At 55.8% G+C, this 15554-nt stretch overlaps 2 protein-coding genes across 3 annotated transcripts in view; one reads left to right on the forward strand and one right to left on the reverse strand.

Moving 5' to 3' along the window:
* Positions 1 to 1733: 1733 nt before the first annotated feature.
* DNPH1 (2'-deoxynucleoside 5'-phosphate N-hydrolase 1) lies at positions 1734 to 4899 on the forward strand. The gene is made up of 4 exons (XM_027601778.1): positions 1734 to 1960; positions 4126 to 4194; positions 4361 to 4471; positions 4646 to 4899. Exons 1-4 carry the CDS (start codon positions 1756 to 1758, stop codon positions 4759 to 4761), a joined length of 501 nt encoding a protein of 166 aa, XP_027457579.1. The 5' UTR covers positions 1734 to 1755; the 3' UTR covers positions 4762 to 4899.
* Positions 4900 to 5283: 384 nt separating this feature from the next.
* The window catches only part of CUL9 (cullin 9), a 37158-nt gene continuing 26887 nt past the window's right edge, over positions 5284 to 15554 (reverse strand). The window contains exons 30-41 of one of the 2 annotated variants that reach the window (XM_027601777.2): positions 14982 to 15232; positions 13615 to 13960; positions 9157 to 9297; positions 8827 to 8991; positions 8438 to 8601; positions 8022 to 8115; positions 7494 to 7568; positions 7265 to 7375; positions 6998 to 7115; positions 6475 to 6608; positions 5754 to 5827; positions 5284 to 5660 (exon numbers count right to left, since the gene is read on the reverse strand). In XM_027601777.2, the coding sequence (XP_027457578.1) occupies positions 5474 to 5660; positions 5754 to 5827; positions 6475 to 6608; positions 6998 to 7115; positions 7265 to 7375; positions 7494 to 7568; positions 8022 to 8115; positions 8438 to 8601; positions 8827 to 8991; positions 9157 to 9297; positions 13615 to 13960; positions 14982 to 15232 (1860 nt within the window). In that variant the 3' untranslated portion in view covers positions 5284 to 5473. The remainder of the gene's footprint in view (positions 5661 to 5753; positions 5828 to 6474; positions 6609 to 6997; positions 7116 to 7264; positions 7376 to 7493; positions 7569 to 8021; positions 8116 to 8437; positions 8602 to 8826; positions 8992 to 9156; positions 9298 to 13614; positions 13961 to 14981; positions 15233 to 15554) is intronic. The other variant, XM_027601776.2, reaches the window with a different exon arrangement.

A 15554-nucleotide genomic window follows, 5' to 3' on the forward strand; every position in this document is an offset into this window, starting at 1 on the left:
TGTGTATGTGGGTCCCTCTCTGTGGGAAGAATGGAGGGAAGGCGTGAGCAAGGATAAGGAGGGTAGAGGAAGTTGCCTGTCAAGTCATCTGGCACACGAGGTCTGGCACACAAGGCTTCTTTCCGAAAGATGCCTAAAGGTGTGTGTGTGGGGGGGGGCCTGGGGCCCTAGCGGACGGCTCTGCGTATATGTTTGCCCCATGGTCTGGGTACCTGTGGCTGGGCCCACCAGAGGACAGAGACATATCCTAAAATCTCTTTGCCTTCTCTTTGTGTCTTTGCATTTTTTTTTAGGTTTATTTATTTAAGTAATCTCTACACCCAATGCTCGAACTCGCAACCCCGAGATCAAGAGTGGCATGCTCTTCCAACTGAGCGTGCCAGGCCCCCCTGTGCCTTTGCATTTTTATTTATTTTTTTAAGATTTATTTCTTTATTTAAGAGAGAGACAGTGTGTGCAAGCAAGCGAGGCCTGATCCCACGACCCTGAGATCATGACCTGAACCAAAATGAAGAGTCAGTCCCTCAACCGACTGAGCCACCCAGGCACCCTGTCTTTGTGTTTTTAAAAATTATTATTGTTGTCAGCCCTGTAACCCCATACCTTGGTATTTTATAGTTTTCATTCAGGAAGAATTCGGAAGGAAGCATGACAGAACTTTCCTCTAGGGAATGGGATTGGGGTCTCAGGACTCACTTTCCACTGAGTACTCTCTTGTTCCATCTGATTTTTTTTTTTGGTCCTATGTTTGTATATTTTCATCACATGATGAGGGGGAAATCATTGTTATTACCAGTGAACAATGGTGTGTTTGCCAACCTCCCTGAAGACCCTGCTTTTATCAGCCTACTATAGGGCTGAACAGATTACAAAGTGCTGGCAAATATAACTTCTCGTCTGAATCCACTCATTCATTCAACAAATATTTGATAAATAGTTCCTATGTGTCCAGCACAGTTCTAGAAGCTAGGGATATAGCAGTGAACAAAACAGAGAAAAGTTCCTACCCTCCTGGGGACTTACGTTCTACTGGGTATAGAAAGACAAACAACAAAATTCATCAACATGGGTGCCTGGGTGGCTCAGTTGGTTAAGCGACTGCCTTCGGCTCAGGTCGTGATCCTGGAGTCCCGGGATCGAGTCCCGCATCAGGCTTCAGGCTCAGCAGGGAGTCTGCTTCTCCCTCTGACCCTACCCCTTTCATGCTCTCTCATAAATAAATAAAATCTTTTTAAAAAATTCATCAACATGCTAGGGAGAAGGCTAAAAGGTAAGGCAGGGGAGGGCAATAGGGAGGACTGCGAACAGGAGGCTGCCATGTTGAATAGGATGGTCAGGGAAGGTGACCTGTGAAGACTTGGAAGAGGTGAGGGAGTGCTCCGGGGAGCTGCCTGGGAGTAGAGGGTTCCAGGCTACAGCAAATGCAAAGGGCATGGCCAGCATGCTTGAGGAAAGCCAGCGTGGCTGCGGAGAGTGAGAGTAGTAGGAGGTGGGCTTAGGGAGGTGGCGTCACCAGAGGATACACCTGCGTCTGAGACGGGGAAGGCCCGGGCCCGAGGGGCGCAGGAGCGGGTGGGGTGTGGGCGACCACCAGCTGCAGTGACGAGATCCGGTCGTCAGCGTCCGGAGGCTAACGCCGGGCTCGCAGCTCGCCCCGCTCACTCGCAGGCACCTTCTCCCGGGGTTGGCCGAGTCACGTGACCGCGAGCGGGCGCCCCCTGGCGCCGGGAGGGGCGTGGCGGCGGCGGCGGTGGGATGGCGGCGGCGGCGGTGCCCGGAGCGCGGGAAAGCGGGGAGCCGGGCCAGCCGGGCCAGCCGGGCCGCCGGGCCCTGTACTTCTGCGGGAGCGTCCGCGGCGGGCGCGAGGACCGGGCGCTGTACGGCCGGATCGTGTCGCGGCTGCGGCGCTTCGGGGCGGTGCTCACGGAGCACGTGGCGGCCGCCGAGCTGGGCGCGCGCGGTGAGGCGGGCGGCGGGGCGCGGTGAGGCGGGCCGGTCCCACCCGGATACCGAGATTGCACTCCCCACCCCCGGCGGCGGCCGTCCCACAGCCGGCCGCGCGTCCCCCTGGCCCGGAGCCCGTCCCCTCCTGCCCAGCCGGGAAAGGGAGCCGGGGCTCGGACAGCGAGGGTCCCGGTGAGCTTGCGGGTGGGAGCCCGGTCTCCGCATTCAGTTGTTCTCTTGACCTTGATTCTTTCCTAGAGAATTTTCTTCCCCTCTTTCCAGGGACGGAGCAGGGAGGAGCAGAATAGGAATGAATGGGGCAGCTGCAGTTCCCGCCTCACCTGCAGGCATCTGCTCCCCCACCTAAGACAAGAGTTTATCCTCCTGCTTCCCCCTTGGCGGTCAGGGTATCCGCCCTCTCTTGGACCCCGAGGACCCCAGTTTTCACCACCACCATCTCTCTCATGCCCTCTCATCAGGCTGTTACTTCCTGGCTTCCGGGTCTTTCTAAAGCGCCGCTTTGATCAGTTTTGGTCTGGAATCTCCGCGCGTCTTCTAGTTTGAAAGTCGTGCTTGAACTCTTGTACTTCTGCTCAGAAAACCTTTAAGTGCTTTCCCCTCGCCAGCCCCAGGAGCGGATCCAGGGTTTGTGGGACCTAATGCAGTTTTGGAGACCTCTTTAAAAAGGTGTGATGTAGTTTTTGGAATGTTGGTGAGGTTGGAGTGCAGAGTCAGCGGCCAACAAGGAATTCTTGAAATGTCTTTGGTGCAGAAAGGTGATTTTATTAAAGCACGGGGACAGGAGCCCGTGGGCAGAAAGAGCTGCTGCCCTGGGGTTTTGAGGAGTGGCTGATTATATACTTGAGAGTTGGGGGAGGTAAGGAGAAAGGAAGGTGCCGGAGAGGACTCTGATGTTCTGAAGAAGATACTGGAGGTCTTGCCCTTGTCAGGCTAAGGTTGTTTCCCCTTTAGCAAAGCACTAAGACTGTTGGGAGCTTCCTGGAGGAACGTTATACCCTGCCTGCAAGTATTTGTCAATGGGCTGCAGGTTAAGGATATTTAATTTTTACCTGCATTTCCTTTACCTTTGTGTCCCACATCACTGTGGAGGGGAGGGTGATGCTAGGGCTCCAGGAAATGGAGTGATGGGTCTCTGGAAGTTAGGTTATTGATACAAATGCTTTTTTCTTGTAAATCACTAAGACACCGGTAAACCAAGGGAAGGCTCCTGTCCTGCAGGACTGTGATCTCTATTAGTTCACCCTTTGTGTTTCCCTTCCCTTAGCTCTACCTAGAGCAGCCGGGAGTGCCTGGGGAAGGTCGTAGGGATCCCACCTGGCAATGGGGCGGGGGTTGCCCTGTGTCAGCTTGTGCTTTGTCCTCAGCTTACCTTCTCCCTCATCAGATGAAATCACAAAGCGAAATTGCTAGGGCGCTGGAAGGGGCCTCAACAAGTGCAGGGCCCTGAAGCTTAAGGTTCATTGGTTTCAGGGCAGGTCCTGTCCACGCCTCCACCCAGTGGTTCTGGAACTTTAGTGTGCTCGAATGTCATCTGAGGGAACTTGTTTAAAATACAGGCTCACATAGCAGTCTGGGGTGAAGGCTTAGGATGTATTTTTAACAAGCTCTCCAGGGATTCTGCTCTGATGCGGGCAGTAACATTCCATCAAGCCAGAACTGAGGGCCTTATCCTCTGACCCCAGGAAGAGCCCCTCCTCTACCTTCCTTCCCACCACCTCCTACTGGTCATGCATTGTATTCCTGCACTGGTGCTCGAAGTCTGGTGGGGCTCCCAATCGCCTGGAGACCTCCTGAGGCAGCCGGGCATCCTATCAAGCATATCAAGCGTTCAGCTGATGCGGCACCCACCAAAGCCTGTGAGCCGCTCAGCTGGGTTCTGGTTGTTCATCCTCCTCTCCATCTCTGATCCCTGACCCACAGTGAGGGAACAGTCCTTCCCGTAGTCCCCTCTGTGCCCCTCATCTGGCCCTAATCACGCTCTCCTGGAAGTTTTCTTGTGGCTATATTCCATTTCATCCTTTCCCTGGGTCCTCAGAGGTCACCTGGCACGCCTTCCCCCCTCGCTGAGCAGGGCAGAGGGGTGGCGAGGGCACAGGAGAGGTACTGAGTGCTGAGGACCAGGCAGGGGCTTGGCCTTGACCAGCTTTCCTTCCTCCACAGGGGAAGAGGCTGCTGGGGGTGACAGGCTCATCCATGAGCGGGACCTGGCCTGGCTGCAGCAGGCAGATGGTGAGTGGTCCCCCCTCCTACCCACAAACTTCTCTGGGATGTTAGATCCCCTGGACATGCCTGTCGTCCACATCAGGGAGGGAGTTCCCTTCTCGCCACGCCCAGACTCTGTCATCTGTCCCTTAACAAGCCCCAGATACTGAGCTGGTCTCTTGTTTCTTCCCAGTGGTGGTGGCAGAAGTGACCCAGCCATCGTTGGGTGTGGGCTATGAGCTGGGCCGGGCCGTGGCCCTCAATAAGCGGATCCTGTGCCTCTTCCGTCCGCAGTCTGGCCGAGGTGAGCGCTAAGCCCTGGGGGGGGCCCTCCTCCCACCCCAGCCTTCTGCAGACCCAGCCCTGGGGGGGGGGGGGGCTCAGGACAGTGCCCTATCCCCAAAACGGGACAGGGCAGGGAGCGGAGAGGGGAAGTGCGGATGGAAGTGGCACCTTCACCTCCCTCCGCCCTTCTCAGTGCTTTCAGCCATGATCCGGGGAGCAGCAGACGGCTCGAGGTTCCAGGTGTTGGACTACGAGGAGGGCCAGGTGGAGGCCATGCTGGATCAATACTTTGAGGGTGACCCTTCCTAGCAGGTGGCTGCTGCCTCCCCTGACCCAGCTGCTTGATTTAACCCCACTTTGTTAATTCTTCTAATCCCAGACTCTGCCCTGGTACCCTTCGTACCTCTTCGCCCCATTACCAAATTAAAAGGTATGTTTAAAATTCTACCTATGTCGTCTCTGTGAGTGATAGGGCGGGAGAGGTCCTCAGGAATATCTTTTTCTTTCCTGCTTCACTTCAAGATGTAGAGAGACCCGTTAACATTCTGTAGGCCCCCAAAAGAGAGTACTTCCTAACGCCCTCAGACTCGTGCCAGGAATGTTCAAGAGTCTGGGAAAGGCTGGCCCGGAGGGTGGCCGTTTCTCGGTCTCCTCTGATGCTGGGTGGGGTTCCGGGACGCACGCGCAGGCCTGCACCTGGCCCTGGACCATGCGGACCTTTCATTTCCCGTTGTCCAGCTTAGGCCAAATGGGTCTGCTCTGGGCCTTCTCTGAGAACACAAGTGTCCGGAGGTCTAAAAGGAAAGTGAAGAATGAGGGGTGCGGGTATACAGAGGGAGCCGGGAGCTGACGTTAGCCCTTAGGAACGCAGCTGCGCAGCCTGCTTCCAGAGAAGGATGTGGAAAAAAGTTTATTCAGTAAACAGAAGGTACTGTAGACACTGGGAATCGCCTCCCCCGAAGACGGCAGGAAGGGGTGACCTCCCCCCCTCGGCCCCCAGGACTCCCCCATGTCCCGCCCCTCAGTCGTAGGCCTCATCATCCTCCTCGTCACCGAAGAAGAAAGTGTCTCGGTCCAGGTTCTCAGACTCCTCGTCGTAGGAAAAGCTGTCGTTGTCCAGCTCCTCATCAAACTCGTCCTGCTGCCACTCAGGCACCTCCTCCTCCTCCTCCTCTTCCTCCACCTCCAGCCCAGAGGGGCCCTGGGGCCTGGGGAGGGTGGGCGGGAGGGTGCCACGCTCAGCCTGAGGCGAAGCCATGCATGTCCCACACCCTTGCGGGGGCTCTGCCCATCACACTCACTGACTGCCAGGCACGTTGGATCCTTTCGCCTCTCGGGTCTCTAACGATGGGCTCTGCAGACCGACCCGGAAGTCCTGGCGAGGAGCCGGGGACATGTGGGAAGTCGGAGAGTAGAGGAGGGCCTGGGCCTCTGCCCAGCATTCCTTCACCCACCATTTCTCTGCCGGCCTCCTAGGTGCGGGGGGGGGGGGGGGGGGGCGACCGGCACAGATGCTCCTAGCTCTTCTCCCTCCCTCATCCTGGGACTCCACAGCCCCAAGCCTGCATGTCATGGAACTCCGGGGGACACGGGTCGTGCCAGCGAGGCACCCGGCCCTGTGCTTCAGGAGCTAACGGTGTATGTTCCTGTCCTGTCTACCCAAGTTACCTACTCCTCTGTAAGCTCCCCGAGGGCGGGACTCCTTGTTCAGACACAGCATCAGTGTATCAGAGCTGGGAAGAACCCCAGTGGGCCCCCATCCCACCGTTCCTACCGGGGAGGTACGGAAAAGTTCCCCGGGTGATTCTGATGAGCAAGCATCTGGGCTAATACCCTTGATGCGCACTATTTTGTAGCACTTGCCAGGCGGTTAGGTGGCAGAGCCCCACCACATCCGGCAGGCCGGCCCAGGAGTTGGGGTGCACGCTCAGGTCTCCCAAACAGCCGCCTTTCCTCTTGCACCCCCCCCAGGGCAGGGGCTGTGCTGGGCCCAGGAGGCCCAGGGTCAGGCAGGCCACATACCTGGGTAGAATGCTGCAGGATAGCCAGCAGCCTCTCCTGGATCCTCCGGAGCAGCTCCAGGCCGGTGCTGAGGCAGTCGGCCCGCAGGAGGCGCAGGGACGAGGCCAGGTCTCCGCACCGCAGCAGCGCCTCCTCTGCAGAGGGGGCAGGGCACAGGGGCTCCCTTGCTCCGCTCCTTCCTTCCATCCCTCCCTTCAAACACCTACTGAACATATCTACCAAGTCCTACCCACACCTACCAGGCAGGGCTCTAGACTAGATATTCATTCTCATGGGGCCTCCATCCCAGTGGAGGGAGCAGATGGGAATCGAACAGGTCAGGTGAAGGCCTGTGCCCTTAGGCACCTACAGCAAGTACCACATACCTTCATACCTGAATTTTAAAAGGCTGGTCGCATAAGGCTGTGAAGGAGGAGGAGGACTGGGGTGGAGGTGCCACTTTGCCCACTGTTTGCTGGGAGGGGATGCCGTGGGGGTGGACAGGCAGGGGAAAGGAGTGTGCAAGCGGGGGACCAGGCCGCACCGAGGAGTATCTGCAGGGCGTTGGTGTGCAGCTCCAGGTTCTCGGTCTGCTGCTCCACCACGTCCATGTACTCCGTGCCCTGGTTGTAGAAGCTGTACACGCAGGCGTAGGCCAGCACCTGCGGGAGCCCAAGTCAGCCTTTCCTTGCTGAGCCTTGGCACCAACCTGCTCCCCGCTGCCTCATTCCGTCCGTTCCTGAGGGTTAGAGGCCAGCAGCCGAGCTCGCCAGAACCCCTTGGTACATTCCCCCGCCCCCACCCCCACCACCTTGCGGGCCTGCTCCAGTCCCCGGCAGGCGTCACTGAGGAAGGTGAAGGATCTGGGGGGTGGCACCTCGTGGATGGCAGACACGCGGTTCCGCAGGCTCACGGCGAACTCCTGTGCAGGGTGAGGCGGATCAGCGCCACCCACCCGATTCGAATCTGGGGCCCCTGCCCCGCCATCCACCCCAGCCCTCTGACCTCCTCACCCACACAACCGTTCCCTCCCAGCTCACCCGGGCCTGGTGATGGAAAGTACATCTCTCGTTATAGTCCTGAAACCGCTTCTCCTGGCGAGCTGCTCTGCTGACCTGGTAAGGACAGGTGGAGAGGGAGGGCTCTTGGGTGCTTTGCTGGGCAGGACGGGGCGAACACACAAGGCACCCCGCGTGCAGGCCTTCAGACTCTTCACCCAGACCTTTTCATTTAATCCTAACTCCATGAAGTAGGTCACATTACTCTCCCCCTGTGCAGGGGAGGATGCCGAGGCGTGGGCAAGGAAACTGGCCCAAGCCACCTACTAAGCAGGGGTGCCAGGCTCTGACGCGAGGGACAGGCTCTGCTCTGCTCTGGCCTGGTGCCTCGGAGAATGCACACACCTCCCAGGACAGAACTCCCAGCGCCTAGAGGCCCAGGAGGCTTCTGTCTTCACATGGAGGCCCCGTCCCAAGAGCTCAGGACACAGAACCCTCCCTGCCCAGGCCTGCAGCCATGTCCCATCCTGACTGCCCTTGGGCCCTCCGGCCTTGGCCCTGGCCCCTTACCATGGCAGAGCAGTTGTAGTAGTCTTTGTGATTTGGCTTCCAGGGCTTGAGGCAGCGCCAGCAAAATCCGTGGTTGCATTTGGCACAGGTCATGCTATGGAGGAAGCTGGCTGGTGAGAGGGCTGGAGGCCCCACCGAACCCGCCCTGGCCCCTCTGGGCCCTGACAGTCTCTTTAACCTTACCAACCCCTAGTGAGCGCGCCCTCGCTTCCGAGCCCCATGTGGTGCAGACTTAAAAGCAAGGCAAGGAGCATTAAGGTGCAGGCGTCACCGGAGGGCGCCACGCTGGGGATAGTGAGTGATTGCCCTCCTTCGCCCAGCCATCTGGGAAGCCCCACGGGCCCTCCGCACCGCCAGGCCTCCCACCCTCTCCCATGCCCTCTGACCCCACCAATGCCCACAGTAACCCCTCTTACTGCAGACACCCCTCGTTCTTCTCGATGGGAGCCTGGCAGCTGGGACAGCGCTTGGAGATGAGCTTGGCCAGGTGCTTGCTCTGGGCCTCCACGCTCATGCCGTCATAGTAGCCGCCATCGTCGACCCACTGGGACATGTGGCCACAGCTGGCAGGGTAGTGCGCCTAGAGAGGGGGCAGGGAGGTCACGGCTGAGCCCTGAGCCCTGGCCAAGGGTGGCGCCGCGGGTGTGCAAGGGAGGGAGGTCACATGTGGAGGACTGCATAGGGAGAAACAGAGCTCAACCCAGGGGCAGAGGGGAGGACAAGGCAGAGTGTGTGAGTGTGTGAGTGTGTGTGTGGGGGGTGCGGAGAGAGGTGCTGGCCGGGGCAGGGCTGGGCAGGCACCCACCTCAGGGAAACTACAGTTGAAGCAGGAGGCCCAGCCACACTTGGAGCAGGTGGTCCCACAGCCCAGGCCCTGGCGGCACAGGATGCGGTCGCAGCCCTGGGGGTTGGTGCACCAGGTCAGGTTGGAGCAGCTCTCCACATAGCCACGCAGGAGGGCTTTCTCGTACTGTGGGGGACATAGGCACCCTAGGTAAGGGCACGGCTCTCCAGGACACCACACCTCTGTAACCACCACCCCTCCCCTCCCCACCCCACCCTCTGCACGCCAGTCCACTCCCTGGGGCCTGTCCCTCCGGCTGCACGTGGCAGTCTCCCGCAGAAGAGGGGCTACCTTGGAAATGATGTCTGGTGAGGAGACAATGGCCCGGATAAAGGCTCCCGTGGGCTGTGCAGGGCAGTCAGCAATGGGGCAGGTGCAATTCAACACAAGGTTCTGCTCAATCCGAGTTGTCAGATACTCGTTCCAGCAAGACTGGGGTGGCAGGGGGGGAAGGAGAGGCTTCTCAGGGACAGTGGGGATGCAGTACAGGACGCCGGTGTCCTGGTAACCCACCTCGCACCCATCCCCAACAATATGGAAGGCCAGAAAAAAGCCTGCTCCGGAGCCACCTCAAAATGGATCCTAACCTTTCTGGCTTCTATGGGTTTTCCAGGGATTTGCCCAAATCACAGTTGCCTTCGAGAATGTGTGGGTCGGGATGGTGACCTCATTTTAATTATTGCTGGGATGGACATGGAGGGAACGGGTAAGAGAATCAAGAAAAAGGAGATGATTCAAGTGCTAAGAAAGATTTGGAGAAAGCAAGAAGGTCAGAGAGGGAGGCCTGGGGCAGTAGGGAGCCTTTTCCCCCACCCGGTGGCTGGCCTTGGATGCCGTGAACGCTGCTGTGGCCTCTCCTCCCAGCTCCATCTGCTCACCTGGTTCCTGGGTGCTCCCATCTCCCCAGACTCAGTCTCTTCACAAAACAGCCTCGCCCACTGCATCCCCCAACCCCAGTCACCGGTGTTGGAAGCCTCACATCTCTCGATCCTTTTCTAGCTCGCATGTCACTGCACCACCCTAAACCAGGCCCTATCCCCTCACCCCTAAATTGCAGCAAGAGCTTGTCCCCATAAATGGTCTTCCTACCCCAATCCCTCCTCCATGCAATCCACTTGGTTCAGGCGTGATCAGCAGCCTGAGCCTCCTAAAATACCCCATTAATGACTCCCTTCCTTCACACTGCCGACTGCAGAGCTTTCCAAGATGATGCGTCTAGACCCCGAGAGACTGCATGAATCCGTATCAGTGGTACCAAAGCTCCAGGGTAAATGAAAAGTGCCTTACCAGACTATGTTTACTCAAAGCAAAGTACTAAACAGAACAAAACAAAACCCTTTTTATAGTGAAACAAACTCAGGTAAACTGGGAAGTTGAATGCAGAATTCCTGCATTTTTGAGATAAAACAGGAAACCGCTCCAAATTCAGACCGCACACTTGCAGGCACACAGGGTCCCTTACGGCCTAGAGGCCAAAGGCTGGCCTCTCAGTTTGGAGCCCATCCCACTTCCCTAAGGAGCCCCTCTGCTGTGGGCTTGTTCTAGCTTCTGCTGTCCTCCCTGTCTGGCCCACCTGGAATGCAGTCTCCAGCCTGTATTCCCCTCCTGCCCCTGCCAACCCTGCCTGTCATTCAAGGCTCACACACAAAAGCCTCCTGGGACAGGCCCAAGCCCCAGGATTTCCCTTCTCTGAGTTCTCTTGCATTTCGCTGTGCTGCTCAGTTGTGACTTATTCACAGGCTCCTCCTTGGCTGAGACTTGTCCAGTGAACCTGTTTTCCCCAGGCTCCCTGTTTCTACAACTCTGCAGGGGTGTCTGTGCAGCTCGGCACCCTGGGCCTGCTTCTCTTTCCCTGCAGAATGCTAGCCAGGCCTCTCCACTTAATTCCAAATTCCCCTGTCCAGTCCCAGACAGGTGTCCAACAAGAAGTTCAAACTTCACATGGCCGGAACAGACTGAATTTCCCTTCGAAAACCTGCCCTCCACACTGAGCCCCAGCCCCCATCTTGCTCAAGTCAGGGATGACACATCTCATCCACCCAGATGCGCAGGTCAGAAGTCCAAGAAGCACCTTTGATTCCCTTGTCCTAAGTCCCCATTTTGGCTCTACTGAGCCCTGTCAGCTCTGCCTCCTGATACTATACCCCAATCCATCCACTTCTCTCTTCACTGCTGACCCTGGGCCAAACTCCCACCACCTCCTGGCTCTTGGTACAACAGTCTCCTGATGGATGCCCCTGCTTCCACGCTTGATCCGCCCAAGCCTTTTTTCCACACGCAGTGATCTTTTCAAAAATATAAATCAGATCCTTCCTATCACTCCCCTGCTTCAGCCCACCGTCTGTCAATCCCAACCCAAATGGACCTCCGTCTCCCTCCCAAATCTCTCCCTCAGCTGTCCCACCACGTCACTGCTTTAGCCACCAGGCTCAGCTTCTTCACACTCACTGTCCCCTCTGTCTGCCACACTCTTCCCCTTGACTGTCACCTTCTCAGGATGGCCTTCCCTGACCTCCCCAATCTTAAGACTCTGACAGGCCCCTCCCCCAGTCCTCACCTCGGTCACTTCCTATGACGTGACCCTGTTGTATTTCCTTCCTGCACGTGTCATGAGAGCGTGAGGGAGGGCCCTGGGGCAAGACCGCCCAAGTCCAAATCCTGGCCTTGGGCAGGTGACTTCTCCGGGCACCTCCATCTGTCTCCAGCAAAATGGCGACAGTAAAAATACCTACCTCACACAACTACCATGGAAATTAAGCAAGGTAACGCATGTATCACAGCGGAACAGCCCAGAACGTGTCCCCCATAAGTATGAGCTGCTGGTATTATTAGCTCTTGGGTTATTTCTTGCTTGGATTTCCCCACCTCCTCCTACAGCAGCATCCAGTGCTGTGCACACAGTGAGTTCATGACAAATATTAGTTGAATGATAAAGTGAAAGTGGAAAGGACATAATTAAGGACCTGGAAAAAGGGAGCACAGGCAACAGTGTGAGAAGAGTAAGCTGAAGCCAAGAAAAAGGGAGGGAGAAAAAGTACCCATATACATGCCAGGGGGCGTCCCAGATCACCCACCCCTGTGGAGACGCTGCTGGCAGAGGCAGCTAGATTCATGGCAACAAGCATGCTTGTCCTGTTACGTTGAGGTATTTGGGCCTGGCACCAGTTCTAAGAGCTGTGAGGCAGGGAATATGCGACACTCAGCACCCCGGTTCCCTGCACCTTGGCCCCTCTCCGCCGTCACTGAGGACCACTCACTCCCCCATCTACAGCCTGCTCTGCTCCGCTTCACAGTGGCAACACCTGGCTTCCCATAATTCCCTCTACTTCTGCGCTATTCTCTGGTTTACACCACTTTTTTCATTTTTATACTCAATGAGAATATATGGTAAGTGCTGATGTTCTGAGATAAAGAGACTTGGTGATAAGAAAACCATAAACCTACTGTCATTACCAATTTAATAACACTTCTCATTTATAAAATGCCTTGATGTGTGGTTTACGTGTGTGCGTTATCTATCTACCTATCTGTTGTCCTCAAACTTGGCTGAACACTGGAATCACCTGAGTTTTTAAAACTCCAGATGCCTATGGCACCTGGGTGGCTCAGTCAGTTAAGTGTCCGACTCTTGGTTTTGACTCAGGTCATGAACTCAGGGTCGTGGGATCAGCCCTGCATGGAACTCTGTGCTCAGGGTGAAATCTGCTTGAGATTCTCTCTCTCCCTGTCCCTCTGCCCCTCCCCCTGCTTGCGCTCTAAATAAATAAATAAATAAATAAATAAATAAAATCTCAAAAAAAGAAAAATAGGAGCACCTGGGTGGCTCAGTCAGTTAAGCATCTGATTCTTGATTTTGGCTCAGGTCATGACCTCAGGGTCATGGGATGGAGCCCTGCATTGGGCTCTGTGCTCAGCATGGAGTCTGCCTGTTCCTCTCCCCCCCCACTCTTCTCTTTCTCAAATAAAATCTTAAAAAATAATAAAATACGGGCTCCTGGGTGGCTCAGTCATTAAGTGTCTGCCTTCGGCTCAGGTCATGATCCCAGGGTCCTGGGATCGAGCCCCACATCGGGCTCCCTGCTCTGCCTGAAGCCTGCTTCTCCCTCTCCCACTCCCTCTGCTTGTGTTCCCTCTCTCAGTGTGTCTCTCTGTCAAATAAATAAATAAAATCTTTAAATAAAAATAAATAAAATAAAAAATTTAAAAACGTAAAAAAAATAAAACTCCAGATGTCTAGATTTCATCTCGAGATTCTGATTTAATTGGTCTGGGTTACAGTTTGAGCATGAGGATTCTTTTTTTTTTTTTTTTTTTTTTTTTAAGTGTGGGGGAAAGGGCAGAGAGAGAATCCCAAGCAGGCTTCACGCCCAGTATAGAGCCCAATGCAGGGCTCGATCTCACAACCCTGAGATCATGACCTAAGCCAAAATCAAGAGTCGGATGCTTAACCAACTGAGGCACCCAAGCGCCCTGAGCATGAGGATTTTTTAAAGCTCCCAGTGATTATAATATGCAGCAAAGTTTTACAGCCACTGATGCATTATTGCTGGATCCTGACAACCACTCCCCAGATTGTTGAGGCTGGTGGCACCACTTACAGATGACAAAACCAGTTTGAGAGGGACTAAGTGGTCTGTCCAACATTGCCCCGGCTAGGAAATGGCAGTGCTGGGGTAGAACCCCAGAGCTGCCAGAGAACCGTGTTGAAGGTGGAAAGCCGGGGGCAGGCTAGAAGCAGGCGGGCCTCACCTTACAGCAGTAGTGCATGCAGCAGAGGGAAGGCAAGTCATCGTCGGGCTCCAGGGGGCTGACACACACAGGGCAGTGGTCGGGGCGGGAAGGGGCGGCCCGGGCCTGGGGGACGCACAGCCCAGCCGCCAACAACAGGGGTTCGGGGTCATCGCTGTAGCTCTGCAGCAGCTGTTCAGCACCCCAGTGGGAATGAGCCAAAAGGTGCTGAGCCACATCTGGCTCTAGGTTCAGCGTCTCCTGCACCTGCCGTACTGTCTGCTCCATCAACCCTTCGACCTCCTGGGGGCTCATGGTGCGGCCTGCAGGCAGCTGGAGAGTTGCCAAGGCAACTACAGCTTCTGGGCTTGAGGGGGAGAGAAGAGGCAGCAATCAGTCTCCCTGCCCTGCTTATCTACTAAACAAACCCCACCCCGGCCCTCAGCTCCCCATTTGTGCACCCCTGCTTGTGTGTGCTTAACCAGCCTCAGGATGACCACCCAAACCCACTGTCAGAGCACGTCTCTCCACAGAAGCATCTGTAAGTGAGGGTTGGGGCTGGCTGTCACTGTGATTTCGGGTACTCCAGGAATCTGGTGGGCAGGGATCAGGATGCTAAGTGTGCACAGGATCCCCACCGTGGATGGGATAATCCCACTGTAAACCCCACCCCAAACACCAGCAGTCCATCTGGTGAGAAACTGGAGTCTGCAGCCTCACTACTCAAAGTATGGGCCAAGGACCAGCAGCCTGAGTACCACAGGGAGCTCTACTGACTCAGGATCTGCTTTTTAATGAGATTCCCACCCCCACCCCGTGATGTGTATGCAAATGATTCCTCTAGAGAACTCACTTTACACACGGTGCTGAAACATACTTCTCGTGAATTGGATGTGACGGGGCAAGCTTTAGGGTGCCAGCTAATTAGGGGGATCCTATGGAAAATTCCTCTGTGGAACACGCTTCTTGAAAACTAGAGTTTGTACATTTCATGGAGCAGAGTGCGTCATCAGCACTCAGTACATATCTGTATGGTATTTCATTTTTGCTTAGAACGAGAGGCGTCTATACAGGAGCTTATGTGTCTGGGTCCCTTGCCTAAGGGTTGGCTCTCGGGGGATGGGGACAGCAAGGCCCCCAATTAGGAAGGCAGAGAAAGGAGTGCCAGTGCTGACAAGGGAATGAGGACTAGCAAAGGGGGAGAAATAACAGAGGCAGGGAAAATGGGGTAAGACAAAGAGAAAAACGAGGCGTCTTTCCACAAAAGAGCCTAACTTTGGCACTAAACCTCCTCCTGTGTCACTGCAGCACCACCTGTCCTGGGAAGCCCAACCCTCCCTACTGGCTTGGAGCCCCTGCAGCTGGGGAACAGGACCGAGGATGGCTACCTAGGCTTGGAGGTCTTGGTGGTCTGGCTGCCACAGAAGGGGACCTCTGCCTGACCCCGGCAAGGCCCCGTAGGCTCTGGGGTGGCATACATCAGGATCTGGGGCCGGTCGTCGCGCCGTTCCACGTAGCCCTGGCCCAGGAGGTGGAGGATGCAAGAAAGGACATCTGTACTGGTACAGGCCACGCCTCCTGCAACAGTGCGGCCCAGGCTTCCAGGGGGATTTGGACCCTTCTGCCAGGCCTCCAGCACCTGGATGGGAGAAGAGGAAACAGGTAGGCCATTTTTACCTAGAGGAGCTAGCCTGCCTGGGTTCAATGCTCAGCTCTTCCACTTACTAGCTGTGTGACTATGGATGCGTTACTAACTCTCATGCCTCACTTTTCTTCTCTGTCAAACGGGAATAACAGTAAATAATAATAATAATAGTAGTAACACCACCACCCTCACTTATCCCATAAGACTGTTGTGCAGATTAAATGACTTAATCATGCAAACTCTTGGAATAGGGCCTGGCACATGGTGAACACTCATGTCTCATCTCTACTTTCTAACTAAGTGCCCTGTCAGGAAG

This window comes from Zalophus californianus, chromosome 7, assembly GCF_009762305.2.
Source record: "Zalophus californianus isolate mZalCal1 chromosome 7, mZalCal1.pri.v2, whole genome shotgun sequence".
Classification (NCBI taxonomy): domain Eukaryota; kingdom Metazoa; phylum Chordata; class Mammalia; order Carnivora; family Otariidae; genus Zalophus; species Zalophus californianus.

Bases quoted from the DNA above. Each gene is read 5' to 3' on its own strand.
- DNPH1 (XM_027601778.1), top strand. From the start codon at position 1,756: ATGGCGGCGGCGGCGGTGCCCGGAGCGCGGGAAAGCGGGGAGCCGGGC. The intron at 4,195-4,360 runs GTGAGTGGTCCC...GTTTCTTCCCAG, and splicing joins CTGGCTGCAGCAGGCAGATG to TGGTGGTGGCAGAAGTGACC. The intron at 4,472-4,645 runs GTGAGCGCTAAG...CGCCCTTCTCAG, and splicing joins CCGTCCGCAGTCTGGCCGAG to TGCTTTCAGCCATGATCCGG.